We start from the raw sequence: 21,853 nt of genomic DNA, 5'->3' as shown, positions 1-21,853 counted from the left end.
GGGGGTGGGAAACACCCAGGGCCACCAGGGCCAGGAATCATCAGCTGGAATGGCTGACTGCATCGACTGGGGGTCTCAGGGCCACCTCACCACATAACTGGCGTAAGACACAGGGACACCACTGTTATAAGTAGGGTGGGTGCCTCCTTCAGATACAGCAGGGATGTGTCCCAGCACTTGCTCAGACATCCCTCCCTCCTCCGGCACTTCTGCACACTTGCAACGTACTGCGTTTCCCCCGTGTTGACGCTGCCGCCCTGGGGCACCCCTGCAGGACGGGCACACGCTGTGCGCGGCAGGCACACTTGACGACCCGTGACCCCAGTGGCTTTGCTGTCGCCTGGAGCCACGTGTGACCCACAGAACCCTGAGGTCAGCCAACTGCCAGGCAGCAACATTCAGGTCCTGAGCAACAGTGGGTCACGTGTGCTCCACTAACTGGGCCAGAGAACATCGCCCGTGACCTGAACGCATTCTAGGAGCCCAGGCTTCAAGCCGTTCCCAGCGGCGGCCACCAGGGGGCGCTCTTGGCTTGAGGACCGGCTCCCGGACGGTACCTTTGGTGATCTCCCTGTTGTCGCTGAGGCCGCCGCACAGGGAGATGGCGATGGATGGCAGGTCCCTCAGGCCGTCCGAGGTGCTCTCCACGCCACTGTCAACGCCAGAGCTGCCCACGGACTGCGGGGACTGGTTGGCTGAGCGGGCTCCGTTGTCGCTGGCGTGTTTTGTGAGCCCAGAAGGGTCTCCGCTGGAAGCAGAAGAGTGGAACGGGCTGTGAGGTCTCACGTGGATATCAAGGGGCTCTGGCGATCGAGGAGCCAATGATTTCATCCCAGGACAGACTTTCATTCAGGTACCACGACAATGACAGACGAGCTCAGTGAACGACCTCAGGAGGGAAGACAGTTATTTCTGGCCTCTGCATCTCCCTGCACCCTCTCCCGGACACACTGAAACCGACGGAAGAGAAAGCACGCTGTCCTAAGAGGCCACAGTCCTCTGCTACACGCTCCGAGGATCTGGCCCTCCCTGCAAATCACGGGAGAACTGAAGATGGGCCCCCAATGGCCACGGGGGACTCTCCCCTGGGGAGGGACAGGGCCACACAGCTGCCCGCTCTTTGCCACTGATTCGGGCTGTGGGCCGCTGACCACTGCGACACCACCCTGGTGCCATCGGGGAGGTGGCCTCGTGCCTGCGTTCCCGCTCAGATGCCACCTGGGGACACACCCACAGTCACATCTACACAGAGAGTCCACTGCTTTCATTGGTTTCTTCTCACAGTAAAACATGAGCCTCCTGCGGCCTTTTCTTACTCACTTTCTAATCAAATGTAAGGAAAAAGCGGACTCCCAGATCAATATTCAGATTACAGAAAACGGTATGAAGAATAAAAAGGATTGTTACTTTTTGGGAAAATACAGGGCAGCGACTTCAGGATCCATGTCTGTGAGGTCATCCAAGTAGACGCCGTCGGCACCAAGGTGTCTGCTTCGTTTGTCTAAAACAGCAAAGGGGTCAAATCAGAGCGCTATTCTCCAGAAACAACCTCATGGACTTCTGCCTGTCTCCAGAAAGGGCACTTGAGCACAGTGTGCAGATGTGCTCACAAGTGCCCAAACTGCAAGAAACCCAAGAGCTAGAAGCCAGCGGCACAGCATCGCCGCCGAGGCCGATGGCCTGGGTTCGCATGTGGCTCCCACCCTCGCCAGCCGTGTGGCCTGGGCCGGTCGCCTAACTTCTCTGAGCCTCAGCTCCCCAGCTGGGAAGGACCTGAAGAGTACTAAGCACTCAATATATTGACACGATTACCATCAATATTATTATTATTACTATTATTGGTATTAATGGCATTGGTTTTGTTGTTATTATTACTAAATAATAACGCTTTCATGAAGCACTTCCCCATCAAAACTCTGAAGCACGGTACCCTAAAGAGGGTACCATCGGTCCCTGGGCACCATGACTGCAGCCTTACAGTTTACTTCTGCTGGAGAATTATGTCACTGGTTCATACAAACCTAGAACACTGCACAAAGCCACACGGCTAACTGACAGGCTTAAGGGCATTGCTCAGACAGGCAACAAGGTGGGCATTCAGCTGTATGTAAGGAGCCCCCACTACGTGCCAACCACTATTCTAAGTACCACGGAAACAGGTAACCAGACCAAAAAGATTCTTGACCTTGTAGAGCACATATGTTCTAGTAGGGAAGTCAGGCAAAAAAAGAAACAAATGATCATTTGAAATAGTGACACACAGTACACAGAAATTAAAACAGGATAATGCACTAGAGAGAAACTAGGGGCAAGGGGAGAGGGGGGCACAGATTAGCTTAGTCATCAACGTCTTGTGCAGTCCCAGCGTGTGCTGGACCCCAGCATCCCTGACCTGCACAGGGCGGGGCTCACCACACCATCCCTGAGGCCTCCTTCAGGCCGGATTTTCTATGACTAAATTCTGAGAACTCACATATTCAGCAAAAGGGTAAGGACCGAACAGGAGAGATGTCCTGTTTCCACTCTGAAGCACTCCGAACTTTGGGGGGAAGAAGCTGTAGTTTGCCGAGCCCCAAGTTCACAGGAGGGAGCCGGGAAGGACCGGCATTCTCACCCTTTTTCCTAGAAGGTGAATCCGTCTTGCTGGCTGCTGGGGCAGCGCTAGCAGACAGGGCTTTGGACTCTTCGATCGTAGGCAACGGGGGCGCTGCGGCTCCTAAGGCCTCGACATCTTCTTCGTTCGCGAACTGCACCTCCGTCTGCGGCTTGTTCTCCTCCAACAGCGGCTGCACGGGAGACCCCCCAGCTAGGGTCGGTGACTGGTCACTAAACGCGTCTGAAGATTCACTGTGGATGGCTTGAAAGTGCATCTCATCACAGATTTTTCTACTGTTCAACGGGCTGGACTCTTTCATCTTGTGTGCAGATGACTAGATCAAAGGGGCAGGGATGGAGAGAGAAGGTCAGAGAGAAACTGAGTCACCAAAGAACACCTGGGCAGGCAAGGATCTCCAGAGCCATGCCCACACTTGGCAGGACACGGTGAAGCCTCAGGAGTCACCTGGTGATTCCGTACCTGCCGAAAGGTCTGGAAACCCAGGACAGTACTTCCAAAGTGAATGAACTTTCACAGAAAACATCAACTGCCAAACAGCAGTGAGTGAGATTAGCAACGGAACGCAAAGGTCCAGCAGGAAAATGGGAAGTGTATTCACACCACAGGGCGTTTGCAGTAATAAGAATAACAAGTGAATTACGATTACACCCAACATGATGAACCTTGCAAAACTAATCTCTGCTGTTAGGGTCAAGATTGGGTTTATCCTGGGGGTTTGGGGGGGGTGGTCAGTTGGAACAGTAACTGCAAAGGGTCAGAGGGTTTCCAAGTTCTGATTTAGCCCCACTTCCTGGTCTGGGTGCAAGTCACGTGGACATGTTCACAGTGTGAAAATTTACTGATCTCGGCACTTAGGATCTGGGTATTTCTCTGCACGTGTGTTATATTTCAATGAAGTCTACCCCCAAAACGTGAATGAACAAGGACAGACTTGGTGGCTAGTTCACACGAGTGGGAAATTAGCATGTCTGACTCTATGTCTCCAAGGAGTTTCCAGTTATGGAAAAGATTTATCCAAACAGAAACCGAAATGCAATCTGTGGGCCAGAGAGTGGGGAGAGCGTATGCATTTCTGTATCTGATCCCATAGCTACGAGCACACATGAAAACAATGCAACAGTGGATCTGTGGCTGGAACTGTTTTGCCGGAAGAAGTGATGGGTCTGCACTTTCGTGCCGTTTCTCCAGCAACGAATGACATGAATTTGTAAAGATGGTTGGCTGGATCAGCACTACCACTTGTGGGCAGAGAAATCAGCATTTTCCGTGAAAGCTAAATAACCTAAATAACCTAGAAGGGGACTTAACCCACAACTTCAGCCTCAACAGAGCTGGTCTCCAAAGAGCTACCCTTCTTGAGTCATAACAGGAATGCTTTCAATCTTCACTCACTCACTCATTCATTTATTCATATCACTAAGATTTACTGGGGATACAAGAGGCCGTAGCATCTTCCAAGGATCTTACAATATTATTATTTAAAAAAAAAAAAGCCCCAGCTTGCAATATAGTAATATAATTCAAGATTCTTGTAACGCATTGGAATATGAAATAAAATTTCTTGAAAGAAAGAACTATGCCCATTATATGTTTTTCAAAACTACCTTTGGTGCATGGCAAAATTGAGCAGGCGGCGGGGGGGAACTTACCTTTGCGGCTTGGGGCAATTCTCCCCAAAGCCAGAGCATTTCTAGATTATCCTTCTGCATTGTCCTGTCCACAGACTTGCTGACCAATTCCGAATCACTTTTAGGTGTTGAAGGTCGGGAAACTGAAGGACTTAAGAAAACACAAACGCATGATTAAAGTGGGAAGGGAAACTTTTAAAATTGCTTTTGGCCCAGAATTCTATGGTTCGGGAGAGCCCAGAAAAATGCACCCAACCCGCCACTGCCTTACGTCCACGGCTTCATGACTATCCCCTCTGTGGCCACCAGGGGTCGATAGAACACGTGCCAAGGGGGAAGGTGCTCCCAACTTGGGTAGCCCTGTCCCAACATGCCGCCAAATTCCAAGTAAGTAAAGATGAGAAGAAGGCGCGTTTAAAAGGGGAAGTTGGAAAAAAGAGAGATGAAACGGGAAACTGATCATGGGCCAACTTTACCACAAATGCCAGATTCCACCAATAACTCACTAACGTGGCAGGGACCTCCAAGCTGAGATTTTGCAACATATTGTATCTTCCAAGAATACTTCAAAGATTCCTATGTGCTAAGCTCTTCCTGCAACAACACATCATGATGCTTACTTCTCAGACCAGCTTTTACGTGGCTGTAACTTGGGTTTGCCTCTCTGCGTTTTCTACATTTTCAGTCCTGAGCCCTGAGCCATCATACCTCCGTCCAAGCACAGAAACCATCAACTTATCTACAGAGTTCTCACAGCCTTCTAAACAACATCCGGATGAGAAGAAAGACCCATTTAATGATCTCTGGTCTTCCATGTCCTGCACCATTTCCTCTAAGATGACAGTTTTAAATGATGTGAGAAGGAAAGCCCTTGCAATTTTCCTTTTGCACCTTCTCTCACAGACCTCACACGGTCTCCCCTAAGTCACCTCTCAATCATGTGGTTGGTTTCATTTATCTGTTCAAGTGAGATGTCAGCTCCAAGGGAACGGAACTTTCCTGCCAGGACAAGGAGAGCTCGTGGATGACACACAGCATGTTTCAGACAAATAGGGACCCTGAACGGCTAAACTGCTCCTGGCTCTTTAGTCCAGCCATTCGGACAAACAGACTAAATGCTGCTTCTCTCCGTCGTTTCACACTGAGGGGGACGCTGGCTGGTTCCTCCTCCCTGGGCGCCCGCTGCCCTCCACCCGTGTCAATGGCACATGGCAGCCCTCGGGCTCCGCTTGGCCAGTCTGCAGAGAGGAGGACCCTGAGATAGCATACCGTGGGCGTGTAAACGATGGGACACCTCTACACGTGTGAGCGTGCCTGCGCGCGCGTGCGCGCACACACACACACACACACTCGTGCCCATAAGGAAGGAGTCCCCTGAGAAGGAACGCTGGGCCCTCCAGACATCTGAGAGGTGAAGTGTTCATCACCTCCCATCTGTCTTGCTTCCTCTAGTTTCCTAAGTCTGCTTTTCTCCAAAGGGTCAATGCTTTTCTGGTACCAAAGTGTCCAGAATGACACGTTCAATATCAGTGATGTGTGCAAATGGAGTGCTGTGGCCTCCAGCGAGGGGCTTTTGTGCCAACAACTGTGACCTGGGTCGTTCTTTCTCCAGAGGCATCACGGGGGAAATCCATCGTACCTGGCTTCCTACCCTCATCGGCGCTGCACCCAAACCTCAAATCATTTGTTTGAAAAGAATACAAGTTATTTATATTTTGTTATAAATTCTTTGGAACAATCCATTGTCTTACCCACCGCACAAAATTAAGTCAGGCCCTTGAGACTGAGCCTGCTCTGGAGTCAGGTGTCGGCAAACGTTTTCTCTAAGACGCCAGGTAGCAAGAATTCCAGGCTTTGTGGCTTATGTGATCTTTGCAGCAACTACTCAATTCTGCCCGTGTGGTGCAAAGGCAGCCACAGACAATATATGGACAAACTGGCTGAGCCCCATAAAACTTCACAGAAACAGAGGGTGGGCCGGATTGGGGCCCCGGGCTGTAGTTTACCAAACCCCACTCTAGAAGAATGCACACACTGAACACAGCTCTGTCACCCGGCTCAACTCCAGAACCCCTAACGTTCTGATCCTGTGATAAAAGCTACAAGCCACACGGTTCCCACAGAGGCATGCAGGTGGGCAAATTCATATTCACAAAGGACCCAGCCCTGTGTGAGCCATAAGCTACACGTGCCACCTCTCACATTCACTGTGCCGCTACAATAAACGCTGCCCCCCCCCCAGGCCGCACCAGCCTCTCGGAAGGATGCTGCACCCAAATACGTGAGCATAGTCTGCGCTGCTTGTTGAGAGAATTCAGACAGACAGGAGATGAATGAGGAAGAAGACTACCAATGCTGAGTGTGATCGATGAGGAAGATGATTCCAAAATTTCGAATATGATTACCAAGTATTAGACTTTTAAGATAAGGGTTGTTCAAAAAAGTAAGCTTCAGGGTCACTGATTGATTTTCGTAACGAATGCATTTATTAGCCATAATAGTTTTCAGCATTTTTTCCCGAAATCCCAATCAGGGACATCAGTTATAACTGCTCACAACTTAGCTGACCTCATTTTAAAACGGCCTTTCTTCTGCACATTAACCTGTGAGTGAAGTACGTCCTGAGATTGGGTTGTTCAATCAAAAAGAAAAAGTTTCCCTGGTAGAAGTTAATCACAGCTTCTCTGTTCAGGTTTCTAAAGAAAACCCTGTAAGTCTACAAAGCAGGCAGGTCAAAGCGTGGGCAACGTTGAGGGAATGGAGGCAGGAATCTAAGGCCTCTGCCTCAGATGAAGACTCTAACCTAGGACCCCAAACCTTCAAGTCCATCCTATGCTATTCTCCAAAATTCTATGCTACAAATGCTGTGGAAACATCTGATTATATTACGCAGAAAGTCTATAAGCCATTTTTTTTAGGAATTTTTTTTTAATGTAGACCATGTTAAAGGCTTTATTGAATTTGTCATAATATTGCTTCTGTTTTATGTTTTGGTTTTTTGGCCGTGAAGTGTGTGGGATCTTAGCTCCCTGACCAGGGACTGAACCCACAACCCCTGCCTTGGAAGGTGAAGTCTTAACCAGTGGACCACCAGGGACGTCCCGGAAAGTCCATAAGCTATTTAGTGAGTTATAATAATAACTCTCCTTATGCTTAAGCAACATCTTAAAAAAGTCTCGTAAACTTATTTGTTGAACAACCCCAGACACAAAACAGAGATCATATTCCCAATTTTCAATGCATTGTTCTATTTTTCAAAGCACTTCACAAAATTAGAAAGAATTATATGCTTGACCCTAATTTCCAGAGAGTTAAATTTAGTACTTTAAAAAAAAAAATCTAGCCATCGACAAATGCTTAATATGAAAGGAAAAGTAATCATCTATACGTATTTTCTTCATAAGTGATTTGGTTAGTTGGTAAAATAGATTGATAAGAGTTAAATCTACATTTTCACTTCATAGAATCTATATGTATTTTCCACATAAGTAATTTGGTTAATGGCAACACATAGTTCTAAGAGTTAGATCAAAGTTTTTATTATCAAAGACATCCACGGTGGGAAGATAACCCATCTACCTTTCCGAAGCGTGGAAGTCGGAAGATTGTGGAGGGCAAGAACTAGAAAGACCGCCCTCGGTCGCAACTGCCAGACGAGGGGGGCGCCCCCTGCAATCTATCAGGCTACTGGATGCCACGTGATCCACATTAAAGGAGAGAGAAATCACAGGTCAATTCAATTAAACAAAATTTCTTATCAATTATTTGACTACTCTCCACAGTAACATCTTTAAGAAAGTGAAGGTACTTGGGCATCGAACAATAGCAGAGGATCACATGTTGAAATCACTAAGAAATCAACATGAATCTTCTGAACCACAAAAACAGGAAACTGCCAAGACACCCATTTCACTTTCTATTTCAACCATATGCCCATAAAAGCTTGCTTTTCTTGGGTCAGAATTTAGTGCCTAATCAAATGACTTATTCCAAAAGGCTTGATAACTTGGGCTGGTAACTGTCTCTTAAAAGAAAACACATAAACCCAAGTATGGAAATGTATCTATTTATCCTAATTTGTGATTGCATTTAACAGTGGCCAGATCACTTAATCTGACATGGTCCTTCTTCTGCATTCACAGAGCCAAACATGAAAGACAGAGAAACATATTCAGGATCGTGTTTAAAACATTTGTTCTAAATGCTTAAAATTAGAGTGTTTGAACAGATTTTTCTACCTGTTAGTGGTTTCTAAATATTCCACATCATTTTCTTCCTAAAAGTACTGTGTTTTTTCCCTCAGGGTTTAACTCCACAGACCTAGGGAGAGAACGTACAAGGTTCTAGAAAGGTCTTACACCTGCACTGTCCAATATGACAGCCATGGGCTGCATGTGGCTACTGAGCATTTGAAATGTGACTGGTCCGAACTGAGATGTTCTGTACATATGAGATACACGACTCAAAGGCTTATGAAAATGAGAATGTGAAACAGCTCAATAATGTTTTAAAAAACTGATTACCTGAAATGAAAATATTCTGGATATACCAGGTCATTGAAATAGATCATCAAAATTAATTTCATCAGTTTCTTTTCATTTTTTAAGGATGGTTACTAGAAAATTTTTAATTACATATGTAGCTAGCATTATGTTTCTACTGGACAGGGCTGGCCTGAGGACAGACAGACCCCCATGAGGGGACTCCACAGGCCCCCAGCCCCACCCTGGCTGACGAACATTCACTGTCACGGTCCTGGCTAGAAACCAGGCATGTGTTGCATCCATTTTTCTCCAACCTCAACTTCAGCACACAGCGCTGACCATGCCATCTCATTAATGAGATTACTCAGGTCAAACTGGAACCGGGAGTGGTGTCTACATGAGCCTGGCTTCAGGTGGGAAGCCCTGCAGCACGTGCCAGGGCTTAGGGGCTCCGACACCTCCCCTTTAGACCAGAAGCAAACCTAACACGTTAGGAGCACAGGTAACCTAAGGATGTCGCCGTCACTTAGATCAGTGCTTCCCAACCTCTTTTCCATTCTCGCCACACCTCCGGGACGCTTTTTTTTCCAATAGCCCTCCCTCCACCATGAAACTGTAATGCCATGGATATACTATGTATCTGCTTATGTACTGTGGCCCTTTGGAGGCTACACACTATTATAATATCTAAGATTTTTTTGCCACCCCAGAAGCAAGTTTTGTCCCGACAGGGGTGATATTACCCTGCTGAGAAGACACGCTTCGGGTCTGTCTCCACCCCAATCCTGAAAACTGCTCAGAAGGGCTCCCATATCCTCACAGGTTTCACAGCCTTAAAGGCTTTAGAGTCTTCCTGGCACACCGAGCAGCTCTGGTTCTCCAAGTTGATACAGGAAGTCTAGGGCCCCTTGAGAGCTCATTTCAGGGAAATGAATATTCGTAAACGCAGCAAGGGAAGAAGGCATCATTCTCACAGCCCCAAATGCCTGCAGGGGCCCCCGAAGCAACCTCTCTGCTCTTGAATTCCACTTTAGGGCTCACTATCCAGAAAGGCTCTGTCACCTGTCTGCTGCTGTTGACAATTAGCTTTATGTAACTTAACAAGTGGTTGGCCTTTCAGTGTCTCCTGGGGAAGCTAAGAGCCATATCTGTAGTTCCATTTTGCTATTAGATAGAAGTTGATGATCTTCACATTCTCTGGTTTTAATCCTGATCTGTACCTCCTACTCTAAACTGTGTTTTTTCGAGTCCTAATTTGTTTCATTTTTAGTTAGATTTCACTATTTTATTAAACACGTTTCCTGTAACTGACTTGGAATCCTCTGGACCAGGACAGGTGAACACACACGTACACATACCAGCCACTCACCTGGCGCTAGGTGACCACTCTCTGTCGGAATTCGGGTAAGATGCTGACTGAGGGTAAGTCATGACTGGGGAAAGGTTTTCCTTAGGGATATCTCCTTGGAAAGGAGGTATATCATTAGAAAGAGTTCTGGAGACAAAAAAAAAAAAGTCAAAGTCAGAGAATTATTAGTGATTGATTCATAATAAAGGCAAGTTTCCATTTTTTCCTTGATTATCGCTAATACTTCATAGATTAACATGATCTCCCTTTAAACTACCCCGGCGGGACTTCCCTGGTGGCACAGTGGTTAAGAATCCACCTGCCAATGCAGGGGACACGGGTTCGAGCCCTGGTCCGGGAAGATCCCACATGCCGTGGAGCAACTAAGCCCACGCGCCACAACTACTGAGCCTGCGCTCTAGAGCCCGCGAGCCATAACTACTGAGCCCATGTGCCACAACTACTGAAGCCCATGTGCCTAGAGCCTGTGCTCTGCAATAAGAAAAGCCACCTCCATGAAAAGCCCATGCACCGCAATGAAGAGTAGCCCCTGCTCACCGCAACTAGAGAAAGCCCGCATGTAGCAACGAAGACCCAATGCAGCCAAAAATAAATAAATAAATAAATAAGATTTTTAAAAATAAAATAAATAAACTACCCAGGCATATTCCAGGCACATTCCAGGAATGTGGACAGGAAAAAAGTGACTCAGAGAAATGTTTTGTGTGCTCATGCTTTGGCTGAATTATAAATGTAAAGTGATTTTGTTCAAGAATTGGGACTTAGACATGGGCTCGATGACCACACTGCTTATTACTTACACTGTAGGGCCTACGAAGTTGTCTTTCACATTTCATGTCGCAAAAGCCTGAGAGGTAGATTGGGCCCAAAACCGTACCCAGAGGGTTAATAAAACTCTTGCCATGCACGAGTGAGTTACCAAATCCCTGTATGGCCGTACACAGATAATGTTTCGTCTAGCAGAATTAAATAAATGTCACAACCAATCGTAGTCTTATAATTATGAAATGGTTGCAAAGCTACCTCGTTTCAGGTATAGCATGCTCAACGAAATAGGATTCACTATTTCACTCACGCAGAGGCCACTGGTCTCTATTTTTGGATGTTATATGAAATACCTAACACTAAGTTCTGGAACTAAAAGCCACGCAGGGAAGGGGACTGTAATAAACCCAACCACCCAGCTTCTGAGCTGACAGCAGATCAGAGGCCACAGTTAGGAAAATCGACGTTGCCAATGTGCCTTTATTTTTAGCCAGGAAAAAAAAAATTCTATTCTAAATAACAAAGCAGGAGGTTAATCCTGATGTTCCTTCTCCCTTTTTTTTTAATTGAAGTGCAGTTAATTTACAAGGTTATGTTAGTTTCAAGTGTACAGCAAAACGATTCAGTTATCCATCCTTCTCCCTTCTTTTGTGTTAACAAGACACAAAAACAATGATCAAAAATTACACTGAATTACATAAAAATATGAAACACCAAATATTCTTTACAAATGTTTTGGCTTTTAAAAATGGCATTTTTCACCACAATAGTAATACCCAGAAACAGCATTCTGCCACACTATTAAAAGCAAAGAAAAATAACAACAGGTGTCCATTCAACTTTCGGCCTCATCAAAATTGAAAAGTCTGCTTGTGGAGAAACCGGTCATGTTCTACATTCACCTGTGGCCCTAAGTCTATAACAGATCGGCCTCCAACTATCCACCAGCCCAACTGCCAGGCTCACAGGTAGTGCTCAAATAAGAATAAGCGGGTTCTGAAACAATGGTTTCATGCATGAAGTATTCATTTGCTGAGCTCCTGTTTCTTGGTTCTGATCTGGAAAGCTGGAGTTATCACCAAGGATGTTACCAATTGTCTCTCTGTCACAAGCTACATCCCATCTTTATGCTACTTTAGAATCGGGCCTGCAGGACTCCAAAATTCAGTCTCAAATGCATTAACAGAAGAGTAAGAAATTCTGGGGGGAAAAAAGTTTATCAGAATAATCCTATTGCAATCCCACTGCTGGGCCAATATATGGAGAAAACCACAATTCGAAAAGATACCTGTACCCCAATGTTCATAGCAGCACTATTCACAACAGCCAAGACATGGAAGCAACCTAAATGCCCATCAGCAGACGAATGGATAAAGAAGATGTGGTGTATATATACATAATGGAATACTACTCAGCCATCAAAAAGAATGAAACAATGTCATTTGCAGCAACATGAATGGACCTAGAGATCGTCATACTAAGTGACGTAAGCTAGACAGAGAGAGACAAATATTGTACCATATCACTTATATGTGCCATCAAAAAAAAAAGATATAAATGAACAAAACAGAAATAGACCCACAGACATAGAAAACAAACTTATGGTTACCAAAGGGGAAAGGGGGGAGGGATAAATTAGCAGTTTGGATTAACAGATACGAACTACTATATATATAGATAAACCACAAGGACCTACTGTAGAGCACAGGGAACTCTAGTCAATATTCTGTAATAACTTATAAGGGAAAAGAATCTGAAAAAGAACAGATATATACATATATATATATATATATATACACGTATATATTAAAAAAACTGATTCACTCCTGTACACCTGAAACTAACGCAACATTATAAATCAACTATACGTCAATTTAAAAAAAAAAAAAAAGGATCATCCTAAACAATGACTTCCCCCAGTTCTAACTGCGGCCCTCCCTTTCACCCACATTTACCTACTGCTGTCCAGCTGCTCGGCCTCCTCGTCCGAGCTCATCTCTATGGGGAACATGTCTTCATCCTCGGACGTGTTCACGTTGTCGTCCCTTTTCAGGCTGTCCAGCTGCGACTTCCTCCTCCTCTTCCTTCGCTTCTTCACTAAAGAGCCACTTGAAGGGGTCTCGCTGGGAGGTAAGACCTGGGCTGACGTGTTGGAGTCCAGGCTTCTTATCCAATCTACGGAGTTCCTCTTCAGCTGGGACTCCATCCTCGAGGCTCCTTCCGACAGGATCGGGGAGGTGGCCAGGTGCATGGGGATCACCTCCTGAAAGACAGAACACGTTTCCAAGAAGGAGCGGCGATAGTTGGGGTTTAAGGAGCCGGTGGTGCCGACGACCCGCCAGCGCTAATTCCGGAGCCCAAGCACCGTGGGCCGTGGGGAGCACAGGGCGGTCACGGCAATCCGCAGACGTGGCTGCCGAATTTGACAGGTGGTCATAGAGTTGACAAGTCACTAACTGCCCTTTTGTACTGAATCCTGCGTTTTTGTAATTATAACAAAGTGAGGTAATTATCAGTTATTTCAGGCTATCAAAATTCAACGTGGTCTGAAATTTCCAGGGTAAAGAGGAAAAAATGGGCTTGGAGTCATCACACTACCTTGGGAACTGGACTCCGTTTTGCACTCTAGTGTGTGTGTGTGTGTGTGTGTGTGTGTGTGTAAGAGAGAATGTGTGTGTTTTTAACATGCATTGAATTAAGAGGCTAATAATAATTTTTAAAGAAAACATCTGACAGTGTCCCCACACCGTGCCCCAAGTGCCCACCTGCACCAGAGCACACCTAGGTATGTGGCTGTCAAATGATTAGGTCCCGACCCTCTTCTCTACAAAAAAACAAAAATAACAACAAAAAACAAAAAAACCTCCACCGCCTGTCAATTTAATAGTTGTTTTATAATGATTCACCAGTTTTTTTAAAAAACTATAGCAATCATTTTATTGTCAAATGACTCATTTCTTATCAGAAACCTGGTAACAAGTAGTAAAAAGTAGGGCTCCACCTCTGATGAGCTACGTGATCTTGGGCAGAGTCACTTAACTTCTTCTGAGTCTGTTTCCCTCATCAGAAAAATGGAAATGATAATCCCGACCTTACAGCGTTGTCAGATAAAATGGAACAATGTAACTACTGTACATACAGCCTGACACATACGCAAAAATTCACAGACAAACAGGAATGGATAACAACAGAAAACGGTACTGGAACAGTGGGAATCAGCAGTTTTACACAGGAAGCTTTGGGAGATGTTGTTTACTGAGTCTGCCTGAAGTCGCAACAGAACTGAACAAACAAGAGGAGTCTAGTGCCTTGGAAAGCGTGAAAGCTGCTCGTGAGCTCCGTTCCCCTCTATCAGAAGTAAATGAAATTAATGAAGCTCTATCAGAAAATCCAGGACTTGTCAATAAATCTTGTTACGAAGATGGTTGGCTGATCAAGATGACACCCAGAACTAGGTGAACTACTGAGTGAAGAAGCATAAGAGAAATACTTAAAACGTATTAAGGAGAGACAATGGAACCCCTAAATAAACTAGTTTGAAAGAAAACCTAGGGAAAAAAAGAAGTAAAGAATATATACAAAAGAGGGGGGATTAACAAGCATGCTGCTGATAGTTTAAAGTAGCTTAGAGAGGGACTTCCCTGGCGGTCCAGTGGTTAAGACGCCGCACTTCCACTGCAGGGGGCTCAGGTTCGATCCCGTGTCAGGGAACTAAATCCCGCAGGCCGCGGCATGGCCCAAAAATAAATAATTAAATAAATAAAGCGGGTTAGAGAGCATCAGACAATGTGCTACACGTATAAAATCCACATCTGAGTGGTAAGGCTGAGGCTGGGAGAGACCATCGCACCTTTGGGAAGACCAAAAGGAAGCAGAGCCTGGGATGTTTTTGTCCTGAAATTGAAACTATGGGCATTCATTTTAGAGCCTGGAGCTATTTAGAGCCACTATTTAGAGCCGTTCCTCTATAAAGGCTATCTTCTCATAAAGGAACTAGTTCAAGTGGTTTTTATTGAGGAATCTCTACATCAGATCCCTTCAAAGTGGCTTTCCCAGTGAATGAAAGAGTAAAAAGAAATGGTTTGTCTTAGAAGAAAACATGGGGGTAAATCTTCATGACTTGGAACTCGGCAAAGGATTCTTAGATGTGACAACAAAAGCATGAGCCACGAAGAGAAAACAGATAAATTGAACTTCATCAAAAGTTAAAACTTGTGTGTTTCAAAGGACAACATCAAGAAAGTGAAAAGACAACTCACACAATGGAAGAAAATATTTACAAATCATCTATCTGATAAGGGACTCATATCTAGAATATATAATGAACTCATAACTCAAGGATAAAAAGACAAATAACCCAATAAAAAACGATCAAAGGATCTGAATAGACACTTCTCCAAAGAATACATACAAATGGCCAATAAGCACATGAAAAAATGCTCAACATCAGTAGTCATTAGGGAAATGCAAATCAATACCATGATGAGATACCACCTCACACCCACCAGGATGGCTAGAATCACCAAGTCAAAGAGCAAGTATTGATGAGGGTATAGATAAATCAGAACTCTCATGCACTGCTGGTGGGGATGTAAAATGGTGCAGCAGCTTTGGACAACAGTCTGGCAGTTCCTCAGTGGTAAATTCAGTGTTACGTACGACCCAGCAATTCCACTCCCAGGTATATACCGCCCAAAATGAAAACATGTGTCTATACGAAAACTTGTACACAGCGTTATTCACAACAGCCAAAAGGTGGAAACAAACCCAAGTGTCCACCAACACATGAAAAGATAAACGAAATGAGGTTTACAGATACAGTGGAATATTATTCGGCCATACAAAGGAATGAAGTACTGACACAGCCAGAACACGGAGGAACCTTGAGAACATTACGGTACATGAAAGAAGTCAGGCACAAAAGACCACAAACCATGTGATTCTGTTCAGATGGAAGGTCAGATCAGGGAAATCCTTAGAGACAGAAAGTTTGATTAGTGGTTGCTTAGTGCTCAGGGTGGTGGGGAGTTAGGGCTTTAGGGATAGGGGAGGTGTAGCTAAAGGGCACAGAGTCTAGCTCTGAGGCAATGAAGATGTTCTAAAATTGACTGCGGGGATGACTTGCACGTATCCGTGAAAACACTAAAAACCACAGAACTGTACACGTGAGATGGCTAAAGCACATGGTGTGAGAATTATATCTCAACAGAGCTGTTAAACATTTTTTCATAGTCAAAAAGTAATGTGATTTGGTCACTCACTAGACAAAAATTAGAACATTTCATCCATCTGAGATTTGACACACGAGTATAACTTGTATGCTTTGGATGATGGTTTCAGGCCAGTGTCATTCAACTCCTCTGTCTCCCTGGAAACAGGGAGCAAACGCAGCAGGATGGGACTGCTGAGTCTTGGGTAGACATAGCACACACTCACCCTGTGGCTCAAATCCCGAGGACAGGTAAACAGCCGCTTTTCTCCTCTTCCGTCACCCACACAGCCGGCACCAGTATCACCTCTCCACACACGCCCCCAGATGAGCACTGCTCAAAGCTCAAAATGTGGGAGTGAGCTTCACCACCCAGCCTTCCTTACCTGATTGTTATCAGTCTCTTGAACAAAAAATGCTTCTCCATTATCTCCCAATTTCATGTGCAAATCCACGGCTTCCCCATTGATTTCTATGTCAACCTGAAGAAAAAACATATGTTCTTCCTCACAACAGGAAACCTCACAGGCAATGACCAGGTCTCTACATACACTTCAGTCACATACATCCCCAAAATATCTCACAATTCCAAACCTCCATTGGTCACTCTGGTCAAGAAACGGGGTCTACTCCCAGACCACCACCACCATCCTGGGTCCACGCAGGCTTGTGACTGCCCCAGTGAACAGAGGACAGCACAAGTGAGGCCACGTGGCTTCCGAGGCTAGACCAGAAAAAGAAGGCAGAGTCCGCCCGGCTCCCTCCCCTGGATGATGCCTGCCCTCGCAGCCAGCCGCCATGGTGTGAGGAAGCCCAGGCCACATGGAGAGCCCACGCAGCGGCGTCTGGGTGACAGCCTCGGCTAGGAGTCCAGCCAAGGGCCACCAGCCGAGTGAGCAAGTGCATCTACACAGGATCCCAGCCCCCAGCCCTGAGTCTTCAGCTGAGGCCCCAGGCGGCAAAGAGCAGAGACAGGCCAGCCTGCTGCACTTGGTGTGAATTCCTGACCCACAGAACCCCCGGAGCTTAATAAACAGTGGGTTTACGCCACTAAATCTTGGAGAAATGTACACAATCATAGAAATCAGAAAACTCTGAGTAACTGTCAATTCAGGGACCAGCCCTTTCCAACGGAAAGCTAAAACTCGGGGTCCGCGAGGAGCTCCAGATACATAAGGCCGCAGAACTGCGAGGATTTTTCTCTAAGGAGAGAGCCTGTCCCCCAGGTCACGTACCACCTTCTCTCGGGAACGCAGGACCCCCATCTTCCCAAAGCGGACGTGGAAGGGGGAGCACTGCAGGCTCCCGTTGGGCTGGCGGACCACGATGATGTCAATGCATCCAGACAGGGTGGCAGGGTTCAGCCCCTTGTAGAGCTCCTTCACGGTGACAAACACCTGGCCTGCCAGCTGCCCGACGTAATTCATGGTTTGAGCCTAGGAAACAGAGACACAAGCAAGGCGCACAAACGATTAACTTGGGGCAGGCTCTAGAGCCGGTCAAGGTGAACGTGCACGCACCGCATGCCTGACTTCAAAGACACCCAGCTCAGGGCATCTGGCTCCCCTGGAATGGGCCCCACCCAGCGCTCCCCCACCCCAAAGCCTGGCCACCCCAGGAGGCCTGATCTCCGTCGTCCCCGGGTTCTTCCTCTCTGAGTCCACGGTACGTGTGGCTCTTGCTCTGTCATCACGAGCAGGTTTTACAGACCAAATCTTAAGACTCTTGAGAAGAGAGACCATATCTGAGACCTCTTCATATGCCCCACCACGCCAAAAAGAGTAGGTGTTTAATAATGCTGGTAGAAAAAAATGACTATTTTTACTTGAGAAGGAAAAAGTAAGTGACTTTTGTTTTGAACAGTTTCCATCCTGGTCCTTCTCTGCCCGCCCGACGCTCTCACATCTCGAGGGACACTTGTGCTCGGCTTCGGTTTGTCTGCCCAGCCGATCAACCGAAGTCCACTCAGCAAACATCCAGGGCCTCCACTCCATGAGGGGCCTGGCGCTGGGAACATAGATTAAAAAGACGCAGACCCCGTCCCCCGGAGGGACTCGGGCTCGTGAAGGAGAGAGAAGGAGAAAACACGTCCGTGTGGTTGTGTCTGCTTGGACTTAAGGAGACGCTGAGGGCCTTACGTCCAGGGAAAGGGGAGAGCCACCCCAAAGGAGCCGACCGTCGACGGGTGGGGAGCAGGGCTGGGATGCTCCCCGGGAGAGGAAGGCAGACAGGCCACCGCAGACAGACAGGTGTGCGCACAGGCACAGAGGGGGTGGCGCCTGCGGCAGAGAATGCGCAGGGGGAGGACGAGAACCGACACCTGCCAGGAGACTCGGAAGGTGCTTTGTAGCAACTGAAGCCGTCGGGGACTCGGGAACCACAAGATCAGGATTCGATCCGTGACTGAGAAAGAGCGCTGTGCTAAAAATGTAGAGAAGGCGGGCAAGAAAAGACACTGAAGGCAGGAAGACCAACCTGTGGCTTCTGGTGATGGTGCGGACAAGACAGGATGCCAGCCTGAAAGGCGGCAGTGACGGAAGAAACGAGGCAGAGTGTCAATCCGGGAGCCGCTGGGGCGCAGGGCAACGGGAGCCCCGCCGGCACCGAGCCCTGGCCCTCCTCACGGCTGGGGCTCTGACGGCCACCCCGGCGTAAGCCACACCCGCCTGGCTGCCCAGCCGGCCTGGCCCGCCCTCCAGTTGCCGGTCCCCCGCCCTGATGTGACTCGGACACTCAGAATGGCCCGGCCTCCCTCGGGGACGCAGGTCTGCTCAGTGGTCCCTCCCTGGCCAGGTCCTTCCTTCTCCAGCCCCAGCTATGCCTACGTTTCGGGGCCGAGTCCAGGCTCTCGTGTGCCCTCCCCTCTGCACACTTGACGCTCTGGAGGCTTCCAGTTTCACCTGAGCACACAGGGCTCACGCAGCGTGACTTCCAGCCCTCGCCCACACAGCCCAGTTCCTCAGGGAGCCCACCCAGGAGCACGTGGGACCACATGGATGCCACCCGCCCCGGGGCCCCAACGACGTCTCCAGCAGCTGCCGCAGCACGTGTGCACACCTGGCCCTGAGGAGCCTCTGTTACACTGTAACTGTGAACTTCCTCGCTCGGACGATGTGTCTCTATTTTGCCAGGTGGTTTTCCTGTCACTTGGTGAAGGCAGATTCTCCTGGAGGCCAAGGATCAAGCCTGGTCCTTTCAAGTTATAAAAACAAAAACAAAAACAAAAGAAACTACCCTTTATAAGCCTCACCTCACCCCCTACAACACAAGCAAGGTGATATTAGCATCCCTGCTTCACAACCAGGTAATGGAGGCTCAAACGTGGTCAGTCAAATGCCCTGCAGGCAAACAAGAACTGCTGATTTTTTTTTTTTTTTGCTGTACGCGGGCCTCTCACTGTTGTGGCCTCTCCCGTTGCGGAGCACAGGCTCCGGACGCGCAGGCTCAGCGGCCATGGCTCACGGGCCCAGCTGCTCCGCGGCATGTGGGATCTTCCCGGACCGGGGCACGAACCCGTGTCCCCTGCATCGGCAGGCGGACTCTCAACCACTGCGCCACCAGGGAAGGCCAAGAACTGCTGATCTAATTCTAATTTAGAACAAGCCAGAGACCTAAGTCAGTGAACAAAAGCTTCAAAGAAAAGAGTGTGAGAAAGTCCTCTGGCTCGCTGTGCAACTTTAATAAACGACGCCCTCTGGATTCCCTCAGAGGAGGAAGCAGGCAGACCTTCCCAAGACACATTCAGACGCGAAGACCTGGCTCCCTAGCTGTACAGCGCCCACTGCTAACAAAGGCCCAGGCACGAGAATACAGAAGATCACGCACCTTCTAAGTCTGCTTAGTGGCGCAGGTTAACTAAATTCATGCAAAAGGGGAGGGGGGACAGTTCCTGAACAATACAGAGAAGGATTCTTTGTAACCTTGACACTCCCTCTAGGGAATCATTTTATAAAAGAAATCATCACCACAATGGTCAACCTAGATTTTAACACACTGGGCTCACTAAGAGAGATAAACTTCTAACTCAACAGCGGTACCCGCAGTAAAAATAACATTTTTGTATGATTTCTTTCATATGCATGGCCTCATGTTCACGTGATTCTCACAATAACCCTGTAGGTAGAAGGCCTTTCAGATGGGAAAACTTAAGGACAAGCAAACGTGCCATGAGGCAAACGCCCAAGATCACAGGCCTGGAATACTACCTCGGCTTTGGTTCTGTTGAGCCCCCCTCCCCCATCCCCCACAGCTTCCCCCAACTTCATCACCCTCACATAGGAGCCATGCTCACCCGAATGACAGTGACCACCTGCCCAGCACTGAGGTCCGGAACCCACGCCAGCTCACTGCTCTGCTGGCACCACACCTGAGAAGGCCTCAGGCCCCACCAGCCAGTAGTTTTCATTCATAAGAAAGAGAAAGCTCATGACTGGATGCTATTGCCATCTCTGCATCCTAGCTTCTCATCTGTAAGATGAGGACATCAGCCTAGGTGACCTGCAAGGTCCAATTCCAGCTCCAACTGTCCCAAAGATAAAGGCTGCACTCCTCAATCCTTAGCAACTGAAAGGGCACCTTTCATAATTTAAACGAAATGTTGCTCTCTGCTCTTGTCCTCAAGACCAAAGCATCCCTCCCCCCTCCTGAGTAAATTCCAGGTTATTGTGCAGAACCTGAGAATTCCAAAACTAGCAGGATCCAGACTGAGTTGTTGCCCCAACACCCTCGTTTTCAAGAAATAAGCCCAGAAATGGTAAGTGACTCAGGCCAAGCTCCCCCAACGGCAGAGATGGAGCCGGACTCAGATTTCTCGATGTCCAGCCCTGTGATCTTCCCTTTGTGGGGGCCACGGGATGGGCTGGTGTATTTTTCCGACCACAAATTATCAGAAGTTGCTTTGGTATCTTTAGCTCCCCCCTCTATTGAATAGCTTATCTACAAATCTGAAGACACCTCTACTTGGAGGCAGAAAATCTGGTCTATAATCCTTAACAGATGACAGGGTCAGGACCCCACCTGGCAACAGGCTCCTAGGATCTGTCAACATCTACACCCTGGGGCTGCCAAAACTGGGCGCTGACCGTTTTTTAGAAGGGAGAACACGACCACCTCACGTTTATTTGGATGGCTGCTACCTAAAAAGTAGGAAGAAACATGCACTGGTGAGGATGTAAAGAAAATGGAACCCACGTGCACTGTTGCAGGAATTGCAAAACGGTGCAACGACAGTATGGTGACCCCTCAACAAACTTAAGACAGGGCTGCCACATGACCTAGCAATGCCACCTCTGGGTATACAGTAGAGAGAACTGAAAGCTAGGTCTCAAAGAGATAACCTGCACACCCGTGTTCATAGCAGCATTACTCCCAACAGCCAAAAGGTGGGAACAACCCAAGCGGCCACAGATGGATAAATGGATAAACAGAATGCAGTATTATAGACACAACGGAATACTACTCAGCCTTAAAAAGGAAGGAAATTCTGGCACATGTTACAACATGCATGAGCCTTGAGGGCATTATGCTAAGAGACACAAGCCAGTTACAAAAGGACAAATACTGTATGCGCCTACTTATCTGAGGTACCTAGAGCAGATACACCCATAGAAACAGAAGGCAGAACAGTGTCTAACGGGGAAAGAGCTTCAGTTGTGCAAGATGAGAAAAGTTCTGGAGCTAAATGGTGACTGTCCACTGTGTGAATGCACAACCACGTGCATGTATTACATTAAGTCTACTGAACTGTTCACTCAAAAGTAGTTAAATGGGGCTTCCCTGGTG

General features: G+C 47.4%; 1 protein-coding gene across 5 annotated transcripts in view; it reads right to left on the bottom strand.

Moving 5' to 3' along the window:
- The window catches only part of LPIN1 (lipin 1), a 73,030-nt gene that overhangs the window by 36,508 nt on the left and 14,669 nt on the right, over positions 1-21,853 (bottom strand). For 3 of the 5 annotated variants that reach the window (XM_082642481.1, XM_082642480.1, XM_082642483.1), the window contains exons 2-10: positions 17,308-17,508; positions 16,459-16,554; positions 12,819-13,126; positions 10,099-10,224; positions 7,825-7,932; positions 4,267-4,396; positions 2,615-2,930; positions 1,408-1,501; positions 558-748 (exon numbers count right to left, since the gene is read on the bottom strand). In XM_082642481.1, the coding sequence (XP_082498607.1) occupies positions 558-748; positions 1,408-1,501; positions 2,615-2,930; positions 4,267-4,396; positions 7,825-7,932; positions 10,099-10,224; positions 12,819-13,126; positions 16,459-16,554; positions 17,308-17,499 (1,561 nt within the window). In that variant the 5' untranslated portion in view covers positions 17,500-17,508. The remainder of the gene's footprint in view (positions 1-557; positions 749-1,407; positions 1,502-2,614; positions 2,931-4,266; positions 4,397-7,824; positions 7,933-10,098; positions 10,225-12,818; positions 13,127-16,458; positions 16,555-17,307; positions 17,509-21,853) is intronic. The other 2 variants (XM_082642484.1, XM_082642482.1) reach the window with 1 other exon arrangement.

Source organism: Mesoplodon mirus (genome assembly GCF_964341445.2).
Source record: "Mesoplodon mirus genome assembly, chromosome: 14".
In the NCBI taxonomy this organism is placed as follows: domain Eukaryota; kingdom Metazoa; phylum Chordata; class Mammalia; order Artiodactyla; family Ziphiidae; genus Mesoplodon; species Mesoplodon mirus.
This window is presented reverse-complemented; position numbering and strand designations above follow the sequence as displayed.